This window comes from Carettochelys insculpta, chromosome 2 (genome assembly GCF_033958435.1).
Source record: "Carettochelys insculpta isolate YL-2023 chromosome 2, ASM3395843v1, whole genome shotgun sequence".
Taxonomy (NCBI): Eukaryota; Metazoa; Chordata; order Testudines; family Carettochelyidae; genus Carettochelys; species Carettochelys insculpta.
The window spans coordinates 273,329,089-273,353,797 of record NC_134138.1 but is presented as its reverse complement, the minus strand read 5'-3'; the positions used below and the strand labels follow the sequence as shown (position 1 = coordinate 273,353,797).

At 42.0% G+C, this 24,709-nt stretch overlaps 1 protein-coding gene across 7 annotated transcripts in view; it reads right to left on the bottom strand.

Annotated features, from left to right (window-relative positions):
* The window catches only part of NKTR (natural killer cell triggering receptor), a 62,255-nt gene extending 37,788 nt beyond the window's left edge, over positions 1–24,467 (bottom strand). For 4 of the 7 annotated variants that reach the window (XM_074985187.1, XM_074985189.1, XM_074985188.1 and 1 more), the window contains exons 1-6: positions 24,402–24,457; positions 19,167–19,262; positions 9,863–9,937; positions 5,980–6,087; positions 4,557–4,601; positions 2,560–2,647 (exon numbers count right to left, since the gene is read on the bottom strand). In XM_074985187.1, coding sequence (XP_074841288.1) covers positions 2,560–2,647; positions 4,557–4,601; positions 5,980–6,087; positions 9,863–9,937; positions 19,167–19,224 — 374 coding nt within the window. In that variant the 5' untranslated portion in view covers positions 19,225–19,262; positions 24,402–24,457. Of the gene's footprint in view, positions 1–2,559; positions 2,648–4,218; positions 4,247–4,556; positions 4,602–5,979; positions 6,088–9,862; positions 9,938–15,531; positions 15,622–19,166; positions 19,263–24,401 lie in introns of those variants that run through there. The other 3 variants (XR_012644091.1, XM_074985192.1, XM_074985193.1) reach the window with 3 other exon arrangements.
* Positions 24,468–24,709: the final 242 nt, after the last annotated feature.

Here is a 24,709-nt window from a genome sequence, read left to right as displayed (position 1 = left end):
GAGTTTGCACGAAAAAAAATAAGGTTATATTTTGGCATCTTTCAGAACCCATCTGTGCCCAGCTACAAACCAAATTACTAAACAAGACCCTGCCTCTGCAACTGATCATGCAAAGTCAGACAGCTGCACCTGTACAAGTTTTAATGGCATCAATGCAGCTTGTATGGTTGCTGCAGTTGCACCCTTTGAGCCATTAAGTTGCAGGATTCATGTCTAACTGTACACTATTTGTTTGAGAGAGAGGGAGAGAAACAAATGGAATATAAATTAGTGTTTTGCAAATACAGATGCTCTTACAACCTTTTCATATATTTGAAAAGTGTACAAAACACCTCTTTCAATATCAATCTCTCCATGGTTAAATCTAACCATTTAAATTTTATATTTGATGTTGATATTGTTGCTTTTTTAAAGTTAACCTAAAACACACCAAACACTCAGCTTGTCTATTTAAGCAAATTTGATACACATATCATGGGAAAGATAAAAGAAACTTTAGAGCCCTCAGATGGTAGCTTCTTGATTGATGTATCACTTTAAATTTTCAAGTTTACAGTTCAGATAAACTCAAAAATGGAAAATTATGACTTGAGAACCAGATGACAAGTCACTACACATTATACTTAAAAGGTAATGGAGAACTCATCTGTCTTAAATACTTAATAGTAAATTATGTAATTTTATATATAAGTTACATATTATATATACACATCTTAATTTATAAAGTGTACTGTATTCAGTAATGCAGAGCCATCTTCCAGCCCAAGTGACAGAGATGACAGCTGTTGACACCGCAAACCAACAGCTTAAGTTTATCTTTTTGGAGAGGAGAGGATTTCTGAGTGTAAAATCAGAAGTAAATCAGTTTCCAAAGATTTTCTCTTGTGCTCCTATTTATTTTCCATTTTTAGGACATTCTTTAGGAAGTGACCTAAAAATGTCTCTTATCTGAACCTTATTAAGTTATGCTGAAGATCCTTATCAGGCAAAGAAAATGAACATCCTTGAGGACAATTTACGCCTTTACTGAGGACAGTGAAGCGCCATTCATTCTTATCTATCAAGAAAGATGGCAAAGAAAACAAAGTTTTTATGTAGCAAACTACTTTACTGTTTAATTTCTGGAGAAAATCCACGTAAAGATACTTCACAATGAAAGTCTCCTCCTCAACACAAGCCCAAAGTTAGAAACCAGATTTTTTTTTTCCCAGATATGTACGACGACATGTTAAAATGGAGGACAATTTTTAAAAGATTGTGAAGTAGATGCATAGTTAAAAATTAGCAAATTTAAAAGTTACACAGTAAGGGAGCCTAAGATTTGATTTCAGCCACAAAAAATCATTGAGATATTTCTTCCAGTATAGAACACCTAATTACTCTTGCTAGAGCTGTACTTAGTCAAGTATCTTGCATACTGACTACACCTACACAAGAAGCATCTGTCAACAGAAGTGACTGTTGGAAGGTATTTCCCTGCAAAACTTCTGTCAACAGATCACATCTACATATAAAAGCAGATCGAAAGAGCAAGCCACTCTGTTGACACAGAGCATCCAGACTGCCCAGCCTGCTCTCGACAGAACGGAAGCTCTGCAAATAGGACTGTCTGGTGAACCAGAAGCCCTGTCTGCCGACAAAAGGGCCCTGGAGCATCTACATAACTGTTTTCTTGAAAGAATATGAGAGAGGCATTATATCTGAACAGAGAGAGAAGTATAATGCTGCCAGCGAATGTGCCACGTTTTGTTGACAAACTGCCAACAAAATGCATTTTGTGTGTAGGCCCTCCACGGGTTTTTCTGACAGAAGACAGGTTTTGCAGGAAAAGCCATCTCGTGTAGACGTAGCCATTGTAATAAACATATGCTTATTAACTGGAGTGTTTTATAATTGAAATCAGAGCTGTATGAGAAGGTCTCAGTCACAGTTCCTTCAGCAAACACCCTTTATTTAAATCCAGTTTACCCAGTGTTGGTAGAAAAGTCATTTGTACTTAGATTTGTATAGTACTATGCAGCAACACAGAAGGAAGGCAGTTAAGTGATGGACTTGAACAGTAAATAAAAAACACCCCACAAAAACAGAAATCAGACCACATTTTGAAAATTCATGCAACTGTTGACACATAAATTGTCAATATATTAGATATCTCATCCTCTTCCACAAGAAATTTTGAAGTATATAGATGGTCAATTATAATTTGTTTCCTGTGATTGATATTAAAGAACAAAACCCAAGAAACAGTTTACTCCAGGGACACTAATGACAACAAAAGCTTAGGACAATGTTATTTTAGAAAAACAAGCAATAAACATGAAATATGCATATACTATAAATTCTGCTACTCCAGGAAAACCCAAATAATTTGAGATTACTGTGTATAATGTTTCCTAACTACAATAGGTCAGAGACAGCAGGTACTCATTGGATTCTAGTTAAAGGCTACACTAAGGCTGATAACATCCGTATTTATATTTAATTTAGCAATACCATCTTTCTCATGAACAGCGCTTCTTTGTTTAAGAAAAGCTCAACTCTCAAATTACATCTACTCACATGAAAAATTGGGACCCGTTGGTATGCTTCCCTCGGTTTGCCATTGACAAAAGGAATGCTCTGTCATGTTTGAGAACAAAGTTTTCATCTGTTTGAAGAAAAAAAAAAAAGTTAGTCAGTTTCCCCTGTTAGTGATAAAAAGTATAATTTTCTTAGCAGTACATGGACAATACAAGGAGAAATTCTTCTTCTGCTCAATAAAGAAACTTGAACACTTAAAAAAAGAAAAATCTAAGGAAATGTCTCAAAAATTAAGAGCGGAGACAGATTTATATTTGTTAAATCAGAATACCAAGGGGAAAAAACACAGGAGTTCGCTTTTTTTTAAAAAAAAGTCACAATTACTTTAGAAACAGTCTCAAAGGTAGTGCTAAGAATAAATGTATTTTAAATGTTTTATTGTCTTCTAAACAACTCAAGCTCATCATACACTTACAAACTTAAACCTAACAATGTTTCCTGAAAGAAAGCCACTTGGATAGCAAACTCTCCCTCTCCCATCCTAAAACATGGCTAAACATATTCAATGCTATAATTTACACATCACACTGAGTATTACTTAGGTAGGAAGACACAGTTAAACGGGTTTTTCCCTGTCAGGGATGTCAACTTAGTGCACTGCAGCAATCTGCAGAACCGAAACTTGAAATATCACAATTCAAAAACAAACTAATTTAATAGCGACACTTGCATGAGAGGAGTAAAATATGTCCTCCTCTTCACCTCTACTATAAAAGACAGATTAGAGATGGCAAAATAAGAAAGTATAATTTAATCCAATTAACTAAGTAAAGAGAATACAAAGCTGTGCAATCAAAACACTTTCCATCAGCAAAATGAAATAACTACACAACTACTCTAATTTACTACAGACAAAAATATATTAGACTTAAGGTTGTACTATTATTTTTAAGAGTGCAGACAAATATACAGTACCAGATTTTTAGCACTTACCAATCCAAGTGTATTCTTTAGAAACAAGAACTGAGAAATTTTTAAAGTAGGAATCTGTCATATAAGTGCTTCCAATTAAAAGCTGTAGTATTTTGATCTCTAACTATGCTTCTTTATAACATATTAAAGAAACTTCACAGCATGCACTTAACTACATAGAATTGATCACAGCACACAATACTTGAAACACCCAACAGCTTATGCACAGGCTTAGATCAAGATTGTAATAGCACAACAACTTTCCATTCTTCACATTTAAAAATTATGTTGTACCTTATCACCTAAAAGCACTGATTACCAGTACAAACCCTCACTCCTCTTTCTTTCTGAGAAGGTTTTGCAAAGATAAATGTACACCATTCAGCTTCTATCTACTCTATGAAAGCAAATAAATTACTTGCACAGAGTATAAATACAGTCATGTAGTTTTTTAGAAACCAACATTAATATACAAACCTGGGAGGGGGGAAAAAAAAGAGGCAGCATTCTTAAAGAAATAAGGACTGTTTAGAATGGGGAATAATTCCAAGTATTTATTCTCCAAATAATTTTCCCGCAAAAAGGTTAGATACAGATTTCTCCATGTCTCCAAGCAATATAGATATCCATCCACAAACTGATACATTATCAGTTGTCCATATATTTACTAGGGAAGGTGCAAGGGAATAGAGTTTGAATGTGTGTTACTGAGCTTGTGTCTCTTACCTTTTCATTTTGCAAAAGACCACATTCTCTATAAACAAAAGAATATGTTGACAGTTTTAGGCAGGAAGATAGGAGTTTTCATGAATAAAGTTGCCTAACCTCCATGCTGAAAGTCATGTTTAACCAGTACAGTTAGCCTTAATTAATTGTCAGTTAACATTAAATATCTCAATAAATGTATCTGAAATTCATGCACATAAAAATAATAGTCATGCAACATTAGTTTCATGCAAAAGATGATCTATAAGTAGACCTTTCCACATTAAATATCTTGGGAATCAAAACATGTTTTATCTGAAAAATAAAACAACAGAACATAAAGACATATTAGCCCTTACCTTTAAAATATCCACCATAAATAGATTCACCTCCTTTTCCATTACCTGTGTAGGAAAAGCATGCATCAGAAGATTTTAAGTTTGCTTTATGAACAATTTAGGAATAGTGACAAATTATGCAAACATGTTATTTACAAGTAATATGAATTAAAAGAATACATTTAAGTATCAAAGCCCCAACATTTAGATTTTATACAGAAGTTTTATAACACCTAATATGAACAAGTTTCTTTTAAAAATTACATGAAATATTTTAAGTATTGCCCTATAGAATCTGCAACCCAGACCTTTGCACCAGTGATGTAGTTCACAATCCAGGAAAGCTTGCCCTGGGGAAGGAGGGAATTGGAAAAACTCAACGGAGCCTCCAAAGGATATTCCTCTCCCTTAGCACTTATTGGTCTCCAGACAAGAGGAAACAGAAAAAAGTAGCAGCAGGTACCAGCTAACAAACAAGGTTGACAGTTTTCCCTGCCCACAGAAATCCAGCTGTGGTTCAGATGCCATAGAAGTGAAAAAGCAGCTACCAAGTCTTTTAAAACAACCCCCTCTATATCTCTCCCCTTGCTTCTTTCTTGGTACAACATACCTGGAGAGGCAGCCTTTTATCAGTTGAGAAAGAGTTCAATCTGCAAGGCCAGTAAGTATGAGTGCAATGGTAAAGAAAATTCCATCTCCGGGAGGGGAAACATTTTAGAGAAAGGATGAGGGAGGGACACTAAGTTTTGTGTATATTGGGGGAAAAGAAGCAGAATAAGTCCTTGATACTTTCAATTTGGGGGCTCATTCAATAAGTATTTTCAATGCATCTATCATCATTATGCTTATTTGCAGTTACATCCCTTAAATGCAGTGTTGTAAAAGCATAAAAGAATCAGAGATAACATTACCTGTATTGCCCACACTAAGCAAAATGCAAAAGATTAAATCAGATTTAAGGTTTTTTTTAAATTTGTTTTTGTTTTAAACAACAAATGATAGTGTAAGCAATTCAGGCAAGGAAACCTGTGTTTTAAAACTATTTATTTTCAACATCTAACAAGAACACTTTGGAACTTCAGTATCAGAAAACACCTAAGGGGATTCTTATGATAATCCAGAGACTCTACAATATGGGCAATTCTAAATTAAGCATAATAATAATATATAAGAATGAGAAATTATGTAATATTTGGCTTTAATATCTGAAAAGTACAGAAGAATTTCAGGAATTACTTAGCAGTAATTTTACTTTTGTAAATTAGAACTGCAATTAACAATGAGGAGTCCTGTGGCACTTTAGAGGCTGAGAAATTTATCTGGGCATAAGTTTAAGAGCCACAGGATTACTTGTTGTTTTTGTTGAAACAGACTAACACTGCTATCCCTCCGAAACTGCAATTAAATCTCTCAGTGCAGCAAGCAGAAGAATGTTGTGTTTTACCTTCACTGAAGTCTCCGCCCTGAATCATGAAGTTTTTAACCACGCGATGGAAAGTAGAGCCTTTGTAACACAGCTTTTTCCCAGTTGTTTTTCCGATTCCTTTTTCACCTGGTAAAAGGAAATGTGAAACAAAACACATATTTATTCTAATACAGATTGAAACTCTCTAGTCCCTCAGGACCTGACCGGTGCCAAATGAAAGAATTTGCAGGACCACAGGAGGTGAATATTATCTAGCAGCATTACCAACACTTCCACTACTTACTGGGCACTTAGAAAACATTTAGGGCCAAATTACATCTAAATAACAGCACAGAACACTGAGAGCCAGGGCTGGTGGCTGTAAACAAACTTAACAGGACCACAGGAAACTTGACCACACCCATAAGTGGTTGTCTGGCTAGCTAAAATTATGATAGATTACAAATATTGCTAGTCTTCAACATTATATGCTGTTCGCAGATGACGGTGCTGTCATGTCACACACAGAAGACCAGCTTCAGAAGCTGCTGGATCGGTTCTCCAAAGCATGCAAGGACTTTGGGCTCTCCATCAGCCTAAAGAAGACAAATGTACTTGCTCAGGACGTTGCTGTTTCTCCATCAATCAGCACTGACAACTATACGTTAGAGGTCGTCCACGAGTTTGTTTACCTCGGGTCCACCATCACTGACACCCTGTCCTTGGAGACTGAGCTAAATAGGAGGATCGGTAAAGCAGCCACACCTCTGTCCAGACTCAGCGAGAAAGTGTGGAATAACGACAAGCTGTACACTCACACCAAAATGCAAGTCTACAGAGCCTGCATCCTCAGCACCCTCCTTTATGGCAGCGAGACTTGGACCCTGTATGCCCCGCCAGGAAAAGAGGCTGAACGTCTTCCAGTTGCGCTGCCTCAGGTGCATCCTTGGAATATCATGGAAGGACAGAGTTTCCAACACTACCGTCCTTGAGCAAGCTGGAATCCCAACTACGCACACCCTCCTCAGGCAGCGGCGGCTCCGCTGGCTTGGCCATGTCCACACGATGAATGATGGAAGGATCCCAAAAGACATCCTGTATGGCGAGGTAGCCTCTGGCAAAAGACCTCCCGGACGCCCCCAGCTGCGCTACAAAGATGTTTGTAAGAGACCCCTCAGGGAAGTAGATATCAAGCCAGACAGCTGGGAGGAGCTGGCAGACGATCGCAGCAGATGGAGGCAGGAACTATACAAGGGCCTTCAGAAGGGTGAGTTGAGGATCAGACAGCTAGCAAAGGAGAAGCGAGCCCACAGAAAGCGCAGCAAGGACCTGCCAGACACCCATTACATATGCAACAGATGCAGCAAGGACTGTCACTCTCGTGTGGGTCTTCACAGTCACAGCCAATGCTGCAAATGAGGATGCCAAACGGAACTACGAAGGGCGCGATCCATAGTCTACGTAGACTGAAGGATGCTACTACTACTACTACAAATGTTGCCAGACAAGAGAATGCTGAACTAGAAAGGTTCAACCTGTATACTGGAAACTTTAAGAGAGGTCATCAAAATGGGGAACATAACAGAGCCTATTGTAACCAAAAAACTCTAACATGGGGTACATGTTGCTAGAAAGTGCTAACCTCTAATATTAATAACATTGCTGGAATTTTCCTGTTGAGGCAGTGTGCAAAGATGTCCTACTGAGAGGAAAAAAATTTGGTCATTGAAGCAGATGTACATTGTAGGGCTCAACTTGCTCTGAACTGAACTGTCTGAGGAAGTAAGTCTTCAAAAAAAGACATGGTCTTTGGTTATCTATTTAGCTGGCTCTTCAAATTCCAAACAAAAAAGAAAGGCAACGAATCCAGTTGAGTGAATGAAAAGTTCTACATTGCTAGACAAAGGAGCATCCTTTTAAGTTTAAAAATAGTAGTTAAAAACAGTAAGCAGGAAAAACTGCACACTTCACAGCTTAGATCGGCTGAGCTACACACCCAATAAGACAGCAGCATTGTATACAGCTTCCCGTGATATGAGTGAGCATCAGGAGGGAGCACCAGAGCTATTTCTCTGCCGCAGCACAAAATGAATACACTATGGGTTGACAACCTCTGGCACAAAACCCATGAGGGTAATACGCTGGCAGGTCGCACAACATTTTATGTTGACCATCCACAGGCTTGGCCGCCCACAGCTCCCTGTATGGCCCTACAGCTTGTGCCAATTCCTGCAGGTCCCACTGATCAGGAACAACAAACTGAGGCCAATGAGAGTTGAGCCGACAGACAGTCAATGAAAACAAAATGTCTCATAGCCCTCCAGCAGATTACTCTTATGGTCTGCGTGCTGAAGGTTGCTGAACCCTGGAATAAACCGTGTGCCTGATTTTCTTCTCACAGCAAAAGCTTTTGGTCAAAATCAACAGCCTTATGCCCACTAATGCCTAGAATGCTCCCTATGATTTCAAAACTGGTCTGTTGTGCAACACCACAATCCTTAAGGCCAGATCCCTACTAAGGAGTCAGCAGAACTGTATATTAGAGTCAGGAAGTGGGAGGGGCAGGTACAGAGTCTCAATCCCTGAATCCCAATGCCCTATCATTAACAGTTCTAGACCACCACTCACATGAGAACCTCAGAACACTGTATAGGGCTGAAGAAATACACCTTCCTGCCCTCTTGGGCCAAGAGAAGACAAAGGGAATTAGTTGTCATTACCATCAGTTCCTGACACCTTGATACCCTCCTACTCATTCACGGCCCCGCTATCCAGACTTGTGACCTCCATGTTCCCTCTTATGCTCACATACCCGGAGCATCCTAGCTCCCTTTGGATCATCTTTGTTCTCCAACACACAACCCCAACAAATCCTGACAGTTCTGCGCTGTGTTTATGTAAGCCAAGTTGCACACCCACCAGAAAGAGCAATCTGCCTAAGCAGCATACTCTGCTGCCTATGATGTGTGTACACAGAAGCAGGGATTGACAGAGGTTTCTGTCTGCAGCACCATATGGGCATTCTGTGGACGTGATTAGTAGAAATCAAGATTTTAAAATTTTCACCAAACTCAGAGTTCTGCCCCCTTGATGCCTACAACCTTCCTTGCAATTTTAGAATTCATTGGACGCGGTGCTCAAGTCATATTATATACAAAGAAGGACATGCCCCTGAGCTGAACACAATCCCACTTTACTTAGCCACTAAGCCATACAGATAAGCATACTGTTAGCAAGAAAAAAGCTTTTAGTTCTTTTATATTAAACGATGGTCTTAAAATCTTTTTAGGAGGTTTATGTATTCAAATATATGAAAAAATCTGCATATTTTGCACACTGGGATCAGATTTAAGAATACACCTTTTGTCAGTTGCTCCACTCAAGTTAGCCTTTTAAACCTTAAAAACTGGAGCAGGAGCACAAGCAGTCTCAACTAAACAGAAGAATTAGTGAATTTATTAATGAATTTATGCTGTCATATTCCCACAATATGTTTTAATTACTACATTGCTAGCACTCTGATCTCCATTTTCATGTCAAATCCTTCCATAAAATTTTCCCATAGCCCCCATTCTCACATACCAAAATCCCACAGTATATTTATTCCTGTTAGAAGAACCAGGCAACAACTCACCTGCAATCTCAACCTACCAGTCTAGTATCCTGAATTTTCCTGAAATTTCTAAAAACACACTTGTTCCACAAAACCTATCAGCATAAGCATCTACTCACCACTGTTTGTTCTTTGTAGTTATGTACAGATTCTTAAGTTTTTAGAGCAGGAACTATGCTCTTTGTTCAGGGTATTCTGAACATTACACACTACATCAGACTAATTACGGATGCCATAGGTAATACTAAGAAACAACTGTGATGATAATTAACAATAAATTATTGTTAATAACGGGAGCAAATTACTCACCTGAACATAAGCAAAGGAAATTTTTGCAAGTCTTTGGACATACATCTGAGAACAGCTGAAACATAATCCGACCAACTAAAAGTAAAATTAAAATATTTGGTTAGAAAGTTTTAAGTTTGCCAATTTATGTTTGAATAAATAGGTAGGCATTATTTTTATTTACCATTTCAGTGAAAATGTATGTTAACAGGTACACTGATAACAGAGCAAGTTCTGAAAATGTTGTATTAAAGTGGATGAAAATAGACATTGGAATAGTTTACCTATAATTAATATTAAATAACTTCAGCATATCTTATGAAAAATTACTCACTTAATATTGTCTTGAAAATAAGAAATAAAGGTCAAACTATACCTACAATAAATATTTTACTTTGGCTATAATTATTTTGAAACAAGGCACCCAAATTGCTTTATGCCTTGAATAAATATCTTCAGTGTCACAGAGTTATTTCCTTATCACCTTGTGACAAGGCATAACAACCCGCATTGGGCACTAAAAGGTTAACTCTAGTCTCCTGACTGAAAAGGCCCCGCCCCACCCCCAGCTCTGCTAAGCATGTTCCAGCTGGTGGGCAGGTATAAAGGCATGCAGAGAGCAGGTCTGTGCTGATAGGAGAAAGGTGTGTGCTCGTTCTTAAAATACCACCTGAACTTCAGGAGGCTGGCACCAGCTCATTAGAGACTGACAGTGGCTTGGGATGCCAATGGGGGGGAGGTGGAAGACTCCAAAGACAGAGAAACCCATAGAGCCAGGTAGGCAGTAATGCAGGGAAGGGATTGCAGGGATGGCTGTAGTGCAAGGACCAGGCTTGGCATGTGTTGGTTGAAGCCCTGCTGAGCTGGTGGTGGGCAACCCTGCTACTTTATAGGGACCTCAGTGGTGGAGAGGGTGAGTCTGGGTTTCCCTATCCTGGCCATCACCCTTCCCCCAGAATGTGGTGGCCCCACACACCTTGCTATTGAGTCTGACTGCTAGGCCATTCAGCACTGATAAAGAGGGCTGGCACTACTGACTCCAGATTTCAGGCTATGGTACCCCAGTAGCCAGGGATATGGTAAAGAGCCTCACTGCTGAGTCACATGATATGGAACCCAACCATGAGTTCATAGGGTACCACCCTCCCCCACAAGTCTGATGGGACATATCAATCCCACGCCACTCCTAGAGGTCTCAGCTCGATCAGGGCCCAACTGCATAAAAGGCTGCACAGATGCAGATCACAAGCTCTGTCCCAAAAAACTGTGTGCCCCACCTGCCTCACTGCTTTGAGACAGCTTTTCATTTTATACAAAGAAAGCTGCACAACTCCCATTAACTAACAATAACAGAAGCAGCACAGAAATATAGGGCTGGAAGAACCTTCTAGAGGTCTCCTAGTTCAGTGTTTCTCAACAACTAGCATGTGGAGCAGTGCTGCTCCATGACAGCCTCCTTCCTGGTCTCTGAGATTTCCGTGACAGTTTAAGAGGGCAGCAAGCTGGTGTCTCGTACCAAAAATACTGAGAAACACTGATCTAGTCCACCCACCTGCACTGACACACAGGTCGTTCACATGTGTTCTTAAAATTAGTGCTGAGAAGTAGGAACTTATGGTGCCTCATAACCACACATTATCTAAATAAACATTAATACATTCAAAGGCACAAGAAAAGCTCTTTTAAAAGAAGTATTCATAATCTGTTGTGTTTATTCCAAGCAACCTGAAACTGCATTATTTAAACCAAAGATCTGCAAACATTGTTGATGAAAAAAATAAAGTGAAACGGACAATTTGCAAAACAGCATTTACTGGTTAGACTTATAGCTTGTAAAATAAAAACCACAAAAATGAAATCAGCGTCAAACATTATACAAGTATCAGAGAGGTAGCCGTGTTAATCTGTATCTTCAAAAACAACTAGAAGCCCTGTGGCACCTTATAGACTAACTATAGATGCATCTGATGAAGTGGGTCTTTGCCCATGAAAGCTTATGCTCCAAAATATCAGTTAAACATTATACAGATATTTTTGAAAATCCATGAGCGCTCTCTAGTGGTATAAAACAGTAACATCAACACTGGCCAAAAAAAGCAAAAGACTGGATTTCTCCAAGTTTGCAAAAAAGCTACCATGTAATTAATTTTACTATCATGTTATTAAAAAAGTCTCTTGAAATGGAGACTGAAATTTTCTATACTGTGATATATAAGAATATTTTCAGATAAATTCCTTTCTAAAAATATATTACATTTTAATTCTAATTCTCTAAAAATGTATGTATTTGTCACACTGGCTTTCAAACCCTGGTTTGGGAAGTTAGGAAATTCTCCACCACTAGAGTGGACACAAGGGTTCACCCAAGACAGACTGGAATGCTCCACCTCCATCCCCTCTTCCACCAGCAAAGAAAGAGAAAGAGAAGGCAGCAAAAGTAAATTTAATGAAGCTTACACTTCAAGGAAATGGGGGTACAGGGAACAAGACCAAAAGCTGCTCCACAGGACCAAACGCTGCTCCTATATTTCAGGATTTCCTCCAGAGGACCAAACGCCGCTCCTATATTTCAGGATTTCTCAAACTTTTTTTTTTACAAAGTACTCCTTTTTCAAAAAATAAAAATTATATGTACCCCCAGACTTCTCTCACATGCCCCAATGTGTATCATCAGCTGAGGAACATAGTCCTAAAGTAATCTCAAAACAAGTGCCATTCAATCTTTTCAGATTATTGCACCCTTTTAGGAGTCAGATTTGTTTTGCGTACCACCAAGTTACACCTCACTTAAAAACCACTTACATACAAAAATATGCAAAAATATCACAGTAGACTACTACTGAAAACTTGCTGACTTTCAACCATCTTATCAAATAAATAAACTGGAAAAGAAATATTGTACTTTTCAGCATAAAGCATATGAAGTAGTAGTAACAAGTCACTGTCTGCATAAACTTTGAGACTGTACTGACTTTACTTTTTTTTTTTTTAATAAGGAAGACTGTTGTAAAACTAGGCAAATGCCTAGATGAGCTGATGTACCTCCTGGGAAAACTGTTTACCTCCAAGGGTATGCATACCCCTGGCTGAGAATCACTGCTGTATCTGATTAAAAGCCCTATTTCTAGTATTAAACCCAACTAGAGTATATCTAGCATTTTTATTATGTTAGTTAATAAACTATTTTGCTTGGCATAGTATAACAAAGAATTTTTATTTATTCAAACAAAGCTTTTAAAAGCATTTCTATCAACTGGTTTAAGTGCCCTGACAAGTTAAAAATTAATTTATTAAAACAAGTAACCTCATTTCCATCCACAAAATTGGACCAACCAAAATTAGGGCAAACAGAGACTTTTGATATAAACAATCTGCCCTGTACCTCCCCGACAGCTAGTGAAAATAGATATGGACTGGCAGGGGGAGGGATAGCTGAGTGGTTTGAGCATTGGTGTGCTTAAACCTAGGGTTGTGAGCTCAATTCTTGAGGGTGGACATTTAGGGATCTGGGGCAAATAGATTTAAAAAAAAAATCTGTCAGGGATGGTGCTTGGTTCTGCTGTGAGTGCAGGGGACTGAACTCAATGACCTGTCAAGGTCCCTTCCAGCACTCCAAGATAGGTACAGGACTCCAACCTGTTGCTATCCCTTTGAAACACAATTGCCCATCCTGGCTATCTGCTCCAGGGCACAATGGTTATGTCTACACTGCAATAAAATGTCCACAACTGCAGCTGGTCCAGGTTCACTGACTTGGAGAGCTCAAAACATTAGGCTTGGCCGGAAGTCTGCTCTCTGAAACCCTGTGAAAAGATGGGTCTCAGAGCCCAGGCTCTAGCTGAAGGAAGGAATGTAAACACTGTAATTTTTAGCCCTGTAGCTCAAGCCCCTGAGACAGCTGACCTACCTTCTGCAACTCTGTCATGGGACTTTTTTTTTTTTTTTTGGCAGTGCAGACATATCCACTGAGACCAGGAGCAGATCTGGGTCAAGGACCAACATCTTTTCTCTACTCTTTCAGGAATTCCACACTAATACTGGGAGATTGAAGACAGATATAAAAGCTTTCCTATCTTGCTGGTAACCCACTGAGGCTCACTAAAGGAACCAGAGCTGGATGCGGTCATTAGCTATTAGCCATGGTGTTCTGCATTTTGACAATTCAGTAAGACTTTGCGACCTAAGGCAATTCAAAACCGAGGGTGTCGGGGGGAAGAGAGAGAGAAGGGGAGGTTCTCTCTGGGAATTTTTTTTTTAAATAAATCTTGACTGTTACTCCCTCCACCCTGGAACATTTCATCTGGATCTGCCCTTGCAACATACATATAAAATTTATATAGTTGAAAGTACATAAAATAATTAATATGTATTCTAAAAAGTTTATTCACAGGTGTTACAAAAATATTAGAAACAAGTAATACACATCATTCAAAATCAAGTAAAATTTAGTATTTTACAAAACAGAAAGAAGTTTCACCTGAATTTAAATTAATGGGATGGTTGAGCTTGCATTTGCTTTGCTAACTGTTACAGTAAACCCCCACATATGTGCAACCAAGTTGCGCACGTCTTGGGTTAATGCAACTGCTGCCCATGACAGGAGCAGGCAAACCGCTCCTGAGGGGCAGCAGCTGAGAATCAGGGGAAGCTGCTCCCTGTCAGGGGTGGCAGCCTGGCTCCTGGCTCCCCTCCACTGGTGGGACCTGGGAAACTGATCAGCACATTGCTCCCAGCCGCTCAAGGGTAACTTCCTGAGTTACCTGAAAATTCAGCTTATGCAGGGTTGCCAAGAATGTTCAGGGTTCCCAAGTTTGGGGGTCTGCTGCCTACTGTCTATCCTCTGAATTGTTGCAGTGAGTGCACACTGAAGATCTTCCACATTTAACTGATTTCAATATTTGTTTTTAATTGTAAGCAGATGTGAGAAGCCTGATTCACACAAGAATTTTATTGAAAATGGAAGTAAAATTCTCAAAGCAACTTCCAACAGAAGTGGGTAGTCCACTCTGTGTGTGATTCAGAACTGACTATGTGGCATGGCTAAAAACTCTGCTTTTATATCATTGCTGTATATCATATGAATACATTCATATGTACATGACTTCAGATACACCACAAACATCCATACTGAAAGGATTTGTTGCCAGAACAAACAACTTTTCACCTATATCTGGAAAATATCGGAGTAGCTCATCACTTAAATGTCTCAACTGCTCCTGTATCGACAATTGCAAATCGTCATTAATATTAATGTCATCTGTACTTTCTTCAAGAAAGGTTGTGAGGGTTGGAAACATATACATTGTATCAATTTTTGAAATCTATAATTGGAGTTTCATTCTGAAGGATTTTATTTTCTCTGATAATCTGATAATTGTAGAATTTGGTCCTTGAAGTAACACATTTAAATCATTTAGTAGTCTAAAACTGTCCACTAGGTATACTATTTCATACAAGCTCTTGTTTTCTGTAAACAAATATTCAAACTCGATTTGTTCTGTGACGTAAGAAATATTTTAAGTTCCTTTCGTAACTCAAACACCAGATTTGCCTTTCAACAGCCACCTTACTTCAATGTGAAACAATACTTTATGCAAAGAACTTAGTTTCAAACAAAGGTTTTGAAATATGCAAGTTCTGACTGCGTTGGACTTAATAATGTTATTAAAGCTGTAAATTTTATCAAATACCTGGTTCAAAGAAAAAGGTTACATTTTAGTTGCTAGTACTTGCCAATGGATGATACACAGAGTTCCCATTACTTTTGGAGAAACGTTTTTAATCAGGGTTTGGAATCCAGACCTGCAAACAAGAATAGCAGATGCCCCACCTGTGCAAATGCTGCACAAGTTTTTCCATTCTATGGAATGTTCTTCAAAGAAAATATTCAAGATATTGAATATGTCTTGTGCAGTGGTTGTAGTTTCTAGCAGTTTGTACAACAAAAATTCGTCTTTTACATATTCATTTTTAATATATCGAACATACACAATCAGTTGTGCAAGATTACAGACATCAGTTGTCACATTGAACTGCATACTAAATAATTATCTGGGAGAATTTTTCATTTCTTCAATGACATGAGATTTGATGTCATTAAACATGTCAGTAATTCTACACTTAATTGTATTATTGGACATGGATAAAGGTAGTAGCCTTTCCAAAGCATCTGCACCTACCAAAAGGCAGACGATCTCTTTGGTACAGGGAAATATTAGATCCTCAGCTACAGCATGTGCTTTCTTAGCTTTCTCAATTTTCAGTGCTACAATTTATGAGGCTTCTACGGCAGCTAAGTTTTGTTGCTGATAAGACCCACCAACATGAAGCCAGCATTTCTTTACACCTGCTTTTTCTTTAAAAAAGTTAACATCTCCGCTCTTAAATTGATCGTGTTTAGTATTTAAATGACATTGCAATTTATTTGGTTTCAGCGATTCATTGGAAAGAGCTTCCATGCATATGATGCATTGCAGCCTTTTCACTCCTATAATTACTGAAGTAAATCTGTACTTGATGTATTCGTCCACATACTTTCTTTTTTGCTGAAGTCATTCTTTCAAATAAGGGGCGCAATAAAATTTACAATACCCTGGTTTACTAACATCAAAAACATGTGTACACAGTAAGATTGCGCCAAGCAAACATCAGATTGCTGCTTTACTAACGAAAATGCATGCGCACATTACGATTGTGCAACGCCAACTGATTTAGAGTTAGCTGACAAAAAGCAAAGCCGCGCACGGGTGTTGCAGCAAGTCTGGCATGGTGTATACTATTGGTTGTTATTTACACAGTGCCCAGTGGCATAATTAGAAGTAACATTTTATTAAATATTATTTAGTGGTCTTATTAAATATAACAGAAATATATCTTCGTTACTCCTAGCAAATCTAATGGCAGCCAACCCATGTTTGGGTCAGGACCCATAGGTTGAGAATCTCTGAGTTAGCTAAATATAAACTGTTAACAAGTAAATCTGCAATAAATATTCAGTTGTCTTTAGTTAGGAGAGAAGTCTTGCAGAGCTTTCACTTTCACAAGATACCTATAGCGCAATGGGGATCATTGTCCGTCAGTATGGCTCCTAGGTGCTACTGTAACACAAACACATAGGAAGACTGAATGTTAAGTGTCAGGTCAGTGGTTCAAGCACTGGCCTGCTAAACCCAGGGTTGTGAGCTCAATCCCTGAGGGGGCCATCTAGAGCAAACAGATTTTTAAAAAAGGATGGTACTTGGTCCTACCAAGAGGGCAGGGGACTGGACTCGATGACCTCCCGAAGTCCCTCTTCCAGCTCTATGAGATGCGTGTGTCTTTTCTCTTAGGCTACGTCTGCACTACAGTGATCTGTCAAGAGACGTCACTGTTGGAAGATATCTTCCAGCAAAACTTCCATTGGCAGATCATGTCCACACACTAAAGCAGACAGAAAGAGCAATCCACTTTGTTGAGAGAGCGCAGCCAGACTACCCAGCTTCTCTCTTGACAGAAGAGACAACTGGAAGCTTAGCAAACAGGCTGCCTGGGGAACCAGAAGTCCTGCCTGTTGACAAAAGGGCCCCCGGAGCGTCTACATGGCTTTTTTGTCTGTCGACAAAGGCATTATACCTAAACATAGAGAGGCACAATGCTACCCCCACAACCTCTCCCTGCAGGCTGGAACTTTGCACAAGTATCTATGGATATGAAGAACAGCTGATTTTCATTGGCACACAAGCTCAAAACCATGCTGCCAGTAGATTAACAGAAGACCAGCTAACGCTACCAACTACCACCACCTAAATGGTAAAGCACTGTATCTTTATTTATTTATTAATTAAACTGTTGTAAGAGTGACTATTAGTGAATTCAAAGTATCACTGGCACCATACATAGAGGTCAAAAGGTCAAATTTCAGCTCTCTACCTCAGGTTGCTGACCCCGCTCTAAAGCTATGTCTACACAGCAGTGTTATTTTAAAATAAGGTGTTCTGGAAGAGATTTTCTGGCATATTTTATTTCGAAATAGCCCCTCTACACACAAAATATGTATCAAAATAGCATTCAGCTATTTCAAGATACAGCATCCAGACACAATGGAGCTTATTTTGGATCAGAGCCCTTGGACCTACTACATCTTACTTCAAAATAGCCCCTATTCCCTGTGTGTATTGGGTGGGGAACAGCAGTGACAACTTTTAAACCGCACTTTACAAGTTCGAAGTGCTTTTGCAAACGTTAATCTTCATAACAGTGAGTTAGTCTGGATCTGCAAAAGCAACGAGGGGTCCTGTGGCACCTTATAGATTAACAGAAATGTATCAGCATAAGCTTTCGTGGGCAAAGACCTGCATCTGACGAAGTGGGTCTCTACCCACGAAAGCTTATGCTCATATATTTCTGTTAGTCTATAAGGTGCCACAGGACCCCTTGTTGCCATAACAGTGAGGCAGGCACATAAATGCCACCACTTTATAGATCAGAACATTGAGACAGACAGTAAGCAGACTCACATCACGTAACTGGGACTAGAACTCATGATCTCCTATTCTTGACCTTGCCCCCCACCCCTCCACTCTCTGATTTGCTCACCTTGATTATCTTTTCCTGATTTGTCCTCCTTGCTTACGGTTTTTGGTTCTCTGTGCCTTAAATATTGAGTCTGTTCTGGTCTGGCTATGGTCTGAAGAAGTGGGTCTGCCCCACGAAAGCTCACCTAATAAATTATTTTGCTAGTCTTTAAAGTGCTACTTGACTGCTTTTTGCTTTGATAGTGTATAGACTAGCACGGCTTCCTCTCTGTTTATATACCACAATGCTTCTGATAAGGAACTAAGAGCTAGGTATGAAAGAGACCTTCTAGATCATCCACTAATGGCACTTATAACTGTTACGTGCAAGTGCCTTCATGCACTTTAACAAATAAATGTCCAGCACCACCCTCAATCACTTCATCAGTTTTCTCCATTTTCTAGTTTTTGTTTGCACAAACAATCTTGAAGATACAACAAAACAATAAACAGGAAGCTATATTTGTATTTATCATACCATCCGTTTCATCTTCAAAATACTGAGCATTTATTAATCCTACTACACCTCTGATGGGAAACACCTGGTTAAAGAAGAATTCCACAGTACTACTAGGAAGACACTGCAAACACAATATCAAATTACAAGGAATATTCAACTACCAAAAATATTAAACATCTTAAGTACAGCTGATTAACCCCCCAAGAAACATGCTGATTGCCTAAATCAGTGGTAAGAGCCTACCCAGTACCTACAGTAAAAATCTGAGCAAACATATAAACAAATAGTTGTCACACAAAGCCCCATATCCTACCTGGTTCACGATTGATTTCGATGTCAAAGAAGCACTGAGGCCGGTCCTGCGCCCCCATAGCAGCAGGGAGCTTCAGCCCCTCCTCTCCTCACCACCCTGATACAGAAAAGAACAGAATAAACCAGGAGTTATGCAGCACATATTAAAATCCCCATCCCCATAGCAAGGTACTCTATATCCTACTCTAGTCAGGTGCTTGTATTACAGCCCCTAACTGAGCCAGGTCTCCTTCCACTCCTAAGACAGGATGTTGGAAACAACAACATTGCATCACTTCCAAACTTGGAAACATCAGTATCTCACATCCCATCCTCCAAAAGCAGTCAATAATGACTAGTGCTTTTATCAGATGAAACACAAAATAAAAGTTATTAATTATGAGTATCTCTCACTGATGAGGAGGGATGAAGTAGGCCCTTGAGCTCTTATCTCTCCTAGGGAATTGGAATGGGAGGACATCTCTTTGATTACTGGAAATTCAGAGGAGCACAGGATGTAGATTAGACTCCTACGCCTAAATCATTCAGAGTTGAGGGCAAGTTTGGGGAACCTGCTCAACAAATATTGCAAAAGATGAGTGAAAGCTCCATTTACTGCCCCTTCCTCAGGAATTTGGGAATGGGGAGTGAGGAATTTGAATTTGTGAGGACACAGCTCCTTCCCTACTGCTGACCCTACATTAAGGGGAATTTGGATGTGTGCAGGGTTAAGCTCTCTTCCCTATTCCCCAACTTTTTTTGGTGAATTTGAAGGGAGAGATAAGTTCCTAACCTGCTCTCTCCCCTGTGGGCAATTTGAGGAGGGAACTTTAGGAGTACGTTAACACAGGGAAGAGCAAAATTTTTATGTTGCGCCCCACTTTTCCTCCCTGCAATTAGCAAGCCCCCACAACTTGACTAATGTGATCCAAACTGATGAAAATTTTGGTTATGTTCATATGAAATAATCCTTTTATTATGTGTAAGAAAATAAAAAGCTTTATTAATGAGTGTGTAAAAACTTTATTAATCAGTATATAAAATGTACACACACATAAAAACAGTAATATAAATCAACTTTTTTTAAGGAGATGGATGAGCCTGAGACCCAGCATATTATCATGCTAACCCCCCCACCTTAAAATTTCACGCCCCATCCCCACGTTGCTCACACAGGGGTTAAGATACTTTCCTGCTGCCCTCATGGTGAGAGCTATGATGCTGAGTTAGGACTCTTCCACAAACACCACTTCTGGGAATCTGAGGAGACTGAACCCTTTGCCTTGCTGTCTCCTTTTAGAAGCACATGTATGGAACTTGGGGAAGATACTGACTCAGTTGGAAATAACAACCTGACAAAGTGGGTTCCAGGACACAAAAGCTTATGTCCTAACACATTTCTTAGTCTCTGTCTGTTTCAACAAAAATAATAACACAGCTACCCCTCTGAAACTTGTCACCAATTGGGACTGTGTCACAAGGCATAGGGTTACAGGAAAGCAGTGGTGTGCACTGGAGGTGGTGAAGGAAGGAAGCAGGCAAGAAGAGGTGCAATCCTCTCCCCATCATCAGGAAACAAAACAAACAAGCAGTCATGTAGCACCTTAAACACTAACAAAATAACGTATTAGGTGATGAGCTTTCATGGGGAAGAAGGGAACTGAAGAAGTGGGTCTGCTCCATGAAAGTTCATCACCTAATACATTATTTTGTTAGTCTTTAAGGTGCTATTTCACCGCTTGCTTGTTTTGTTAGAATACAGGCTAACACCGTTACCTCTCTCTTACTACCCACCATCGGGGCACAGAACTCCTCCAGACATGGTGTTGTGGTGGTGGGTACAGCAAGCTGCTGCCAGAGCTTGGGTAGGAAAAAGCAAGCTCCTACCAGAGCCAGGGCAGTGGCAGGGAAGAGTGGGCTCTCCACCAGAGGCAGGGGAGAAGTACACAGAAAACATCCCCTCCTCCCTCAGAAGAGACAAAGTTAAACTTCTGCACATACCCCTGCAGGAAGGTAGGAGCAAGGACCTGACCTACCCTGCAACGGTGAATGTACCTTTCTGCGAGTTTGGGGGTTACACTATAAAAACAAGTAGATTCCCCATCCCTGTACTGGGCAGAATTAGCAGTAGATGATTTCTGTTTTACTTCCATTCCCCTACTGTGACGAGGTGCAGGTCCAGCCACTAGCCCAAACTACCATTAACTGGATCACTCACCTCCCTTCTTTGTCCCACTCATTCCTCTTTTCCAGGTCTCTTCCCCTGTCATAGGCAGTGTTCACCACTACATCATGTACCTCTGCCAGGAGGAATGTGCACAGGCACACCAAATTAAGGGAAAGCTCATGCCTAGCCCTCCACTCCATCTCCCTCGAGCACACCAGAGAAAGCAAATACCACACTATAATTCTGTGAGACCACGAATGTGTCATATTTTCACCCTACTCATGATGTGTCAATAAAAGGGCAGCAGTAATACATGGAAATGGTTACTGCAGGTTTCAAATTAGCACACACACACACACAGCCCCCTGTAATACCCTGCATCAGCCCTTAATATGGGCTTTTCTTCCTCATGCACAAACACGCCCTCCCCTGTTCTGCCCCACCTGACATTGCTCAAGATCAGCAATATCTTCCCAGCACCAGCCCTTCTCCACGAGACCAGACCCCCTCTCACTCTGAGACAGAACAGCCATACTGTCACTGCCAACCTGGGCACAGCAATGCCCACTTCCACCACTGACGCACAGTGACTACTGCTGTACCCACAAAAACGGGGCACAGCATCAGATAAAAGTTAACTATTCCTGTTTACCTCACCCTAGCAAAAGAAGGAAAGGGGGCACTTCCTTACCCTCTGACCCATGGCACAAAATTGGAAGGGGAAGCAAACACTACTTGAATCATTGGGAATTGGGAGAGGCAAAAACAGGCAAAGACTCCTGTCTCCACATCAAAGCAAGTAGGAGGCAGGTTTGAGGATCCTGCTCCTACTTTTGTATCACAGAAAAAGAGCTAAGACTCTTTCTGATGACTTCTCCCTCCAGAATTGGGTGAAACAAGGACTCTGGGCAGCTGGGGAAGTTATGCTTCATTACTCCTGCCTCCCTTTGAAGGATTTAAATATGTTGAGAATCAATATTGGTACCTACTGCTGCTCTTCTCCCCCTCTTTCAATAATGTAGGCAACAGGGGAAATGCAGAAGAGTACTCATGGGGATCAGGGACAGTGTTCCCTGAAAACTGAGTTATTGGGTAGCTGCCCAGGAGAGATTCAGGTGTTGCCCAGCTGATTAGCAGAGTGCCTACAGTGGGCAGGATGTTCTTCTATTGGAGGTGCACATCGACACATGCCTTGGTGATCATAACAAAATCTACTGTGTCCATGGATGGAAAAAATTACAATAGCCATTTATCTACACTGCAGGATCACAGCACCAGCCCCACTTCCATAGTATTCACAAAGTGTGTGTGTAGTAGGGGGCAGAGGGGTTGTTAGCTTCCTTAATTCTCTCAAGCAGGAGAATCAAAACAGAAGTGACAACACTCCTATACTTTCATGGATACTCTCTCCCTGAAGTCCCTGAAGAAGGGAAGGTGCTGAGTCTATACAGCTGCCAGTAATTCTGTCCCTCGATTGGGGGTTTGGGGAAATCCCTGTGGTTCAATCTCAGAAGTAAGCTCAGACTGTTTATCTTACACTAGGATTCTGAGGTACTACTCTCAGGGTGAAGGTCTCCTGCCTTATATTCCTTTCTGTGCCATCAGCAACCACTCTTCCAGCATGTTGCTCTGCTCATAGGGTAATCTTTCTCCTCTCCCCATTTTCCTCCCTTTTGTGGAAAAGGGTGGGGTTTTCTCTGTTCTCTTCCTCATCCCTAGGTCCTATACATCTGATCACAGGTGGTGGTGATGGGGTGTGTGCATGTCTACTTGCATGTTAAGATCCCTTCCTACTGTTCCTGTCGTTGGGAGTTTGGATGGAGAGTGAGGATCCTTCCACAAACCCTTCAGGGGAATTTCAGGAGCGAGAAAGCGCCTTGTTTTGCTGCCCTTCCCTTCTTTCAGCAACATACCTGGAGCTGAGGGCAAACACTAAGTCCTATGGGAACGTGTCACTGTGGGGTGGGAGATCCTTTCCTGATGCCTCTGCCCTACAGGGGGTGGGGGCCCCAACTGGGAATTAGGGGGTGACCCCGTGGGAACCACTAGGCCTCCCCGCCTCAGCACTAGGAAGAGGGGGTGACCCCATGGGACCTAACCCCCTCCTCCCAGCCAGTAAGTAGCGGGTGGGCCCGAGGGCCCCAAGCGGCTGACACTAACTAAGTGCCTGTCCCCTCCCCCACCGCAGCACAGCGGCCGCGCTGGCAAAGCGCGCGCCCGCCCGCCCCAGCGAGGAGACCGGATTCCCCGCTGTAATCCCGCGAGAACACGCTCGCGACGCCCAGAATTCGCCGCCCGGCTCGGCCCAGCCCAGCTCGGCCCGTGATGTGGCACTAAGAAGGCGGGCGGGGCGGCTTGCCCGGGAGCAGCCCTCCAGCCCCACGTCCTCACCCCACTGCGCTGCAGGTCACCGCCCCGCCTCGGGCAGGGCCACCGCCCCCCCCCCCCCCCCCCCACAGCGCGGCCCCTCTCCAGTGTATTGTTCTGGTCGGACCAGGACCGAGCACCCCCTGGCCAGCGGGGGGAAGGAGGCGCTGGGCCACCGGCAGACCCCCTGGGAACGCGGGGGGGGAGGGAATCGAAGACACTCGCCTCCGCGCCCTCATCAGCGGGAGCGGGTGTGGGGGCCCTGATCCCACTCAGGGCTGGAGGAAAAGGGAGGCCCTGCTCGGTGCCCGGGAGTGAGGGCGCTCTCGACCTGAGGAAGTTTGGGTGCTGTGCTGGGGGGCGGGTTAAGCCCCTTCCCAGCCGCTCCCTCGGGCGGCGAAGCTGCGCTCCTGCTGCCTCCATCCGTGGGGGCCAGGAAAGACACTCGCACCCCAGCCCTTGCGGGGATGGGGGGAGCCCCAGCCTTGTTCCCCCTTAGGAACACTGTGAGGCTGGGGGGGGGGAGACCCCTTCCTGCTGCCTCCCCTGACAGGACGGTGGGGTGGGGACACCCCCCCGCGGCGGTGACGAGCAGAGCGACCCCCGTAGAAACTAATCGGCCACCCCACTCCAGCAGGAACGAGGTGGTGACCCCGCGGCAACTACCGAGTTTCCCCTCCCCCACCCCCTATTGGGTGGGATTAGCAGCAGCTGCGTCCTTACCTGGCCGCTCCTGCGCTTTGTTCCCCTTCCCCCTCCCCGTGAGGAGCTGCAGCCGGAGCCACCGGCCCCAAACGTCATTAACTGGCTGCCTGTTCCCCCCCCACGCCCCCCCTCCCGCGCGTGCCCGCCCGTCCGCCCCTCTTCACGGGCGCGGCGCGCGCCGGCGCGCTCTGCCTTCCTGCCGTGCGCACGCCAGGTCCATCCCCGGGCGCGCGCGCTTCCCAGCCCAACGGTCGCCGCTGAAGAGCAGTGACTGGAGGGGGCGGTCATGGGAGGTGGCTGGGGCAGGGTTCACAAGCGCCCCTCCC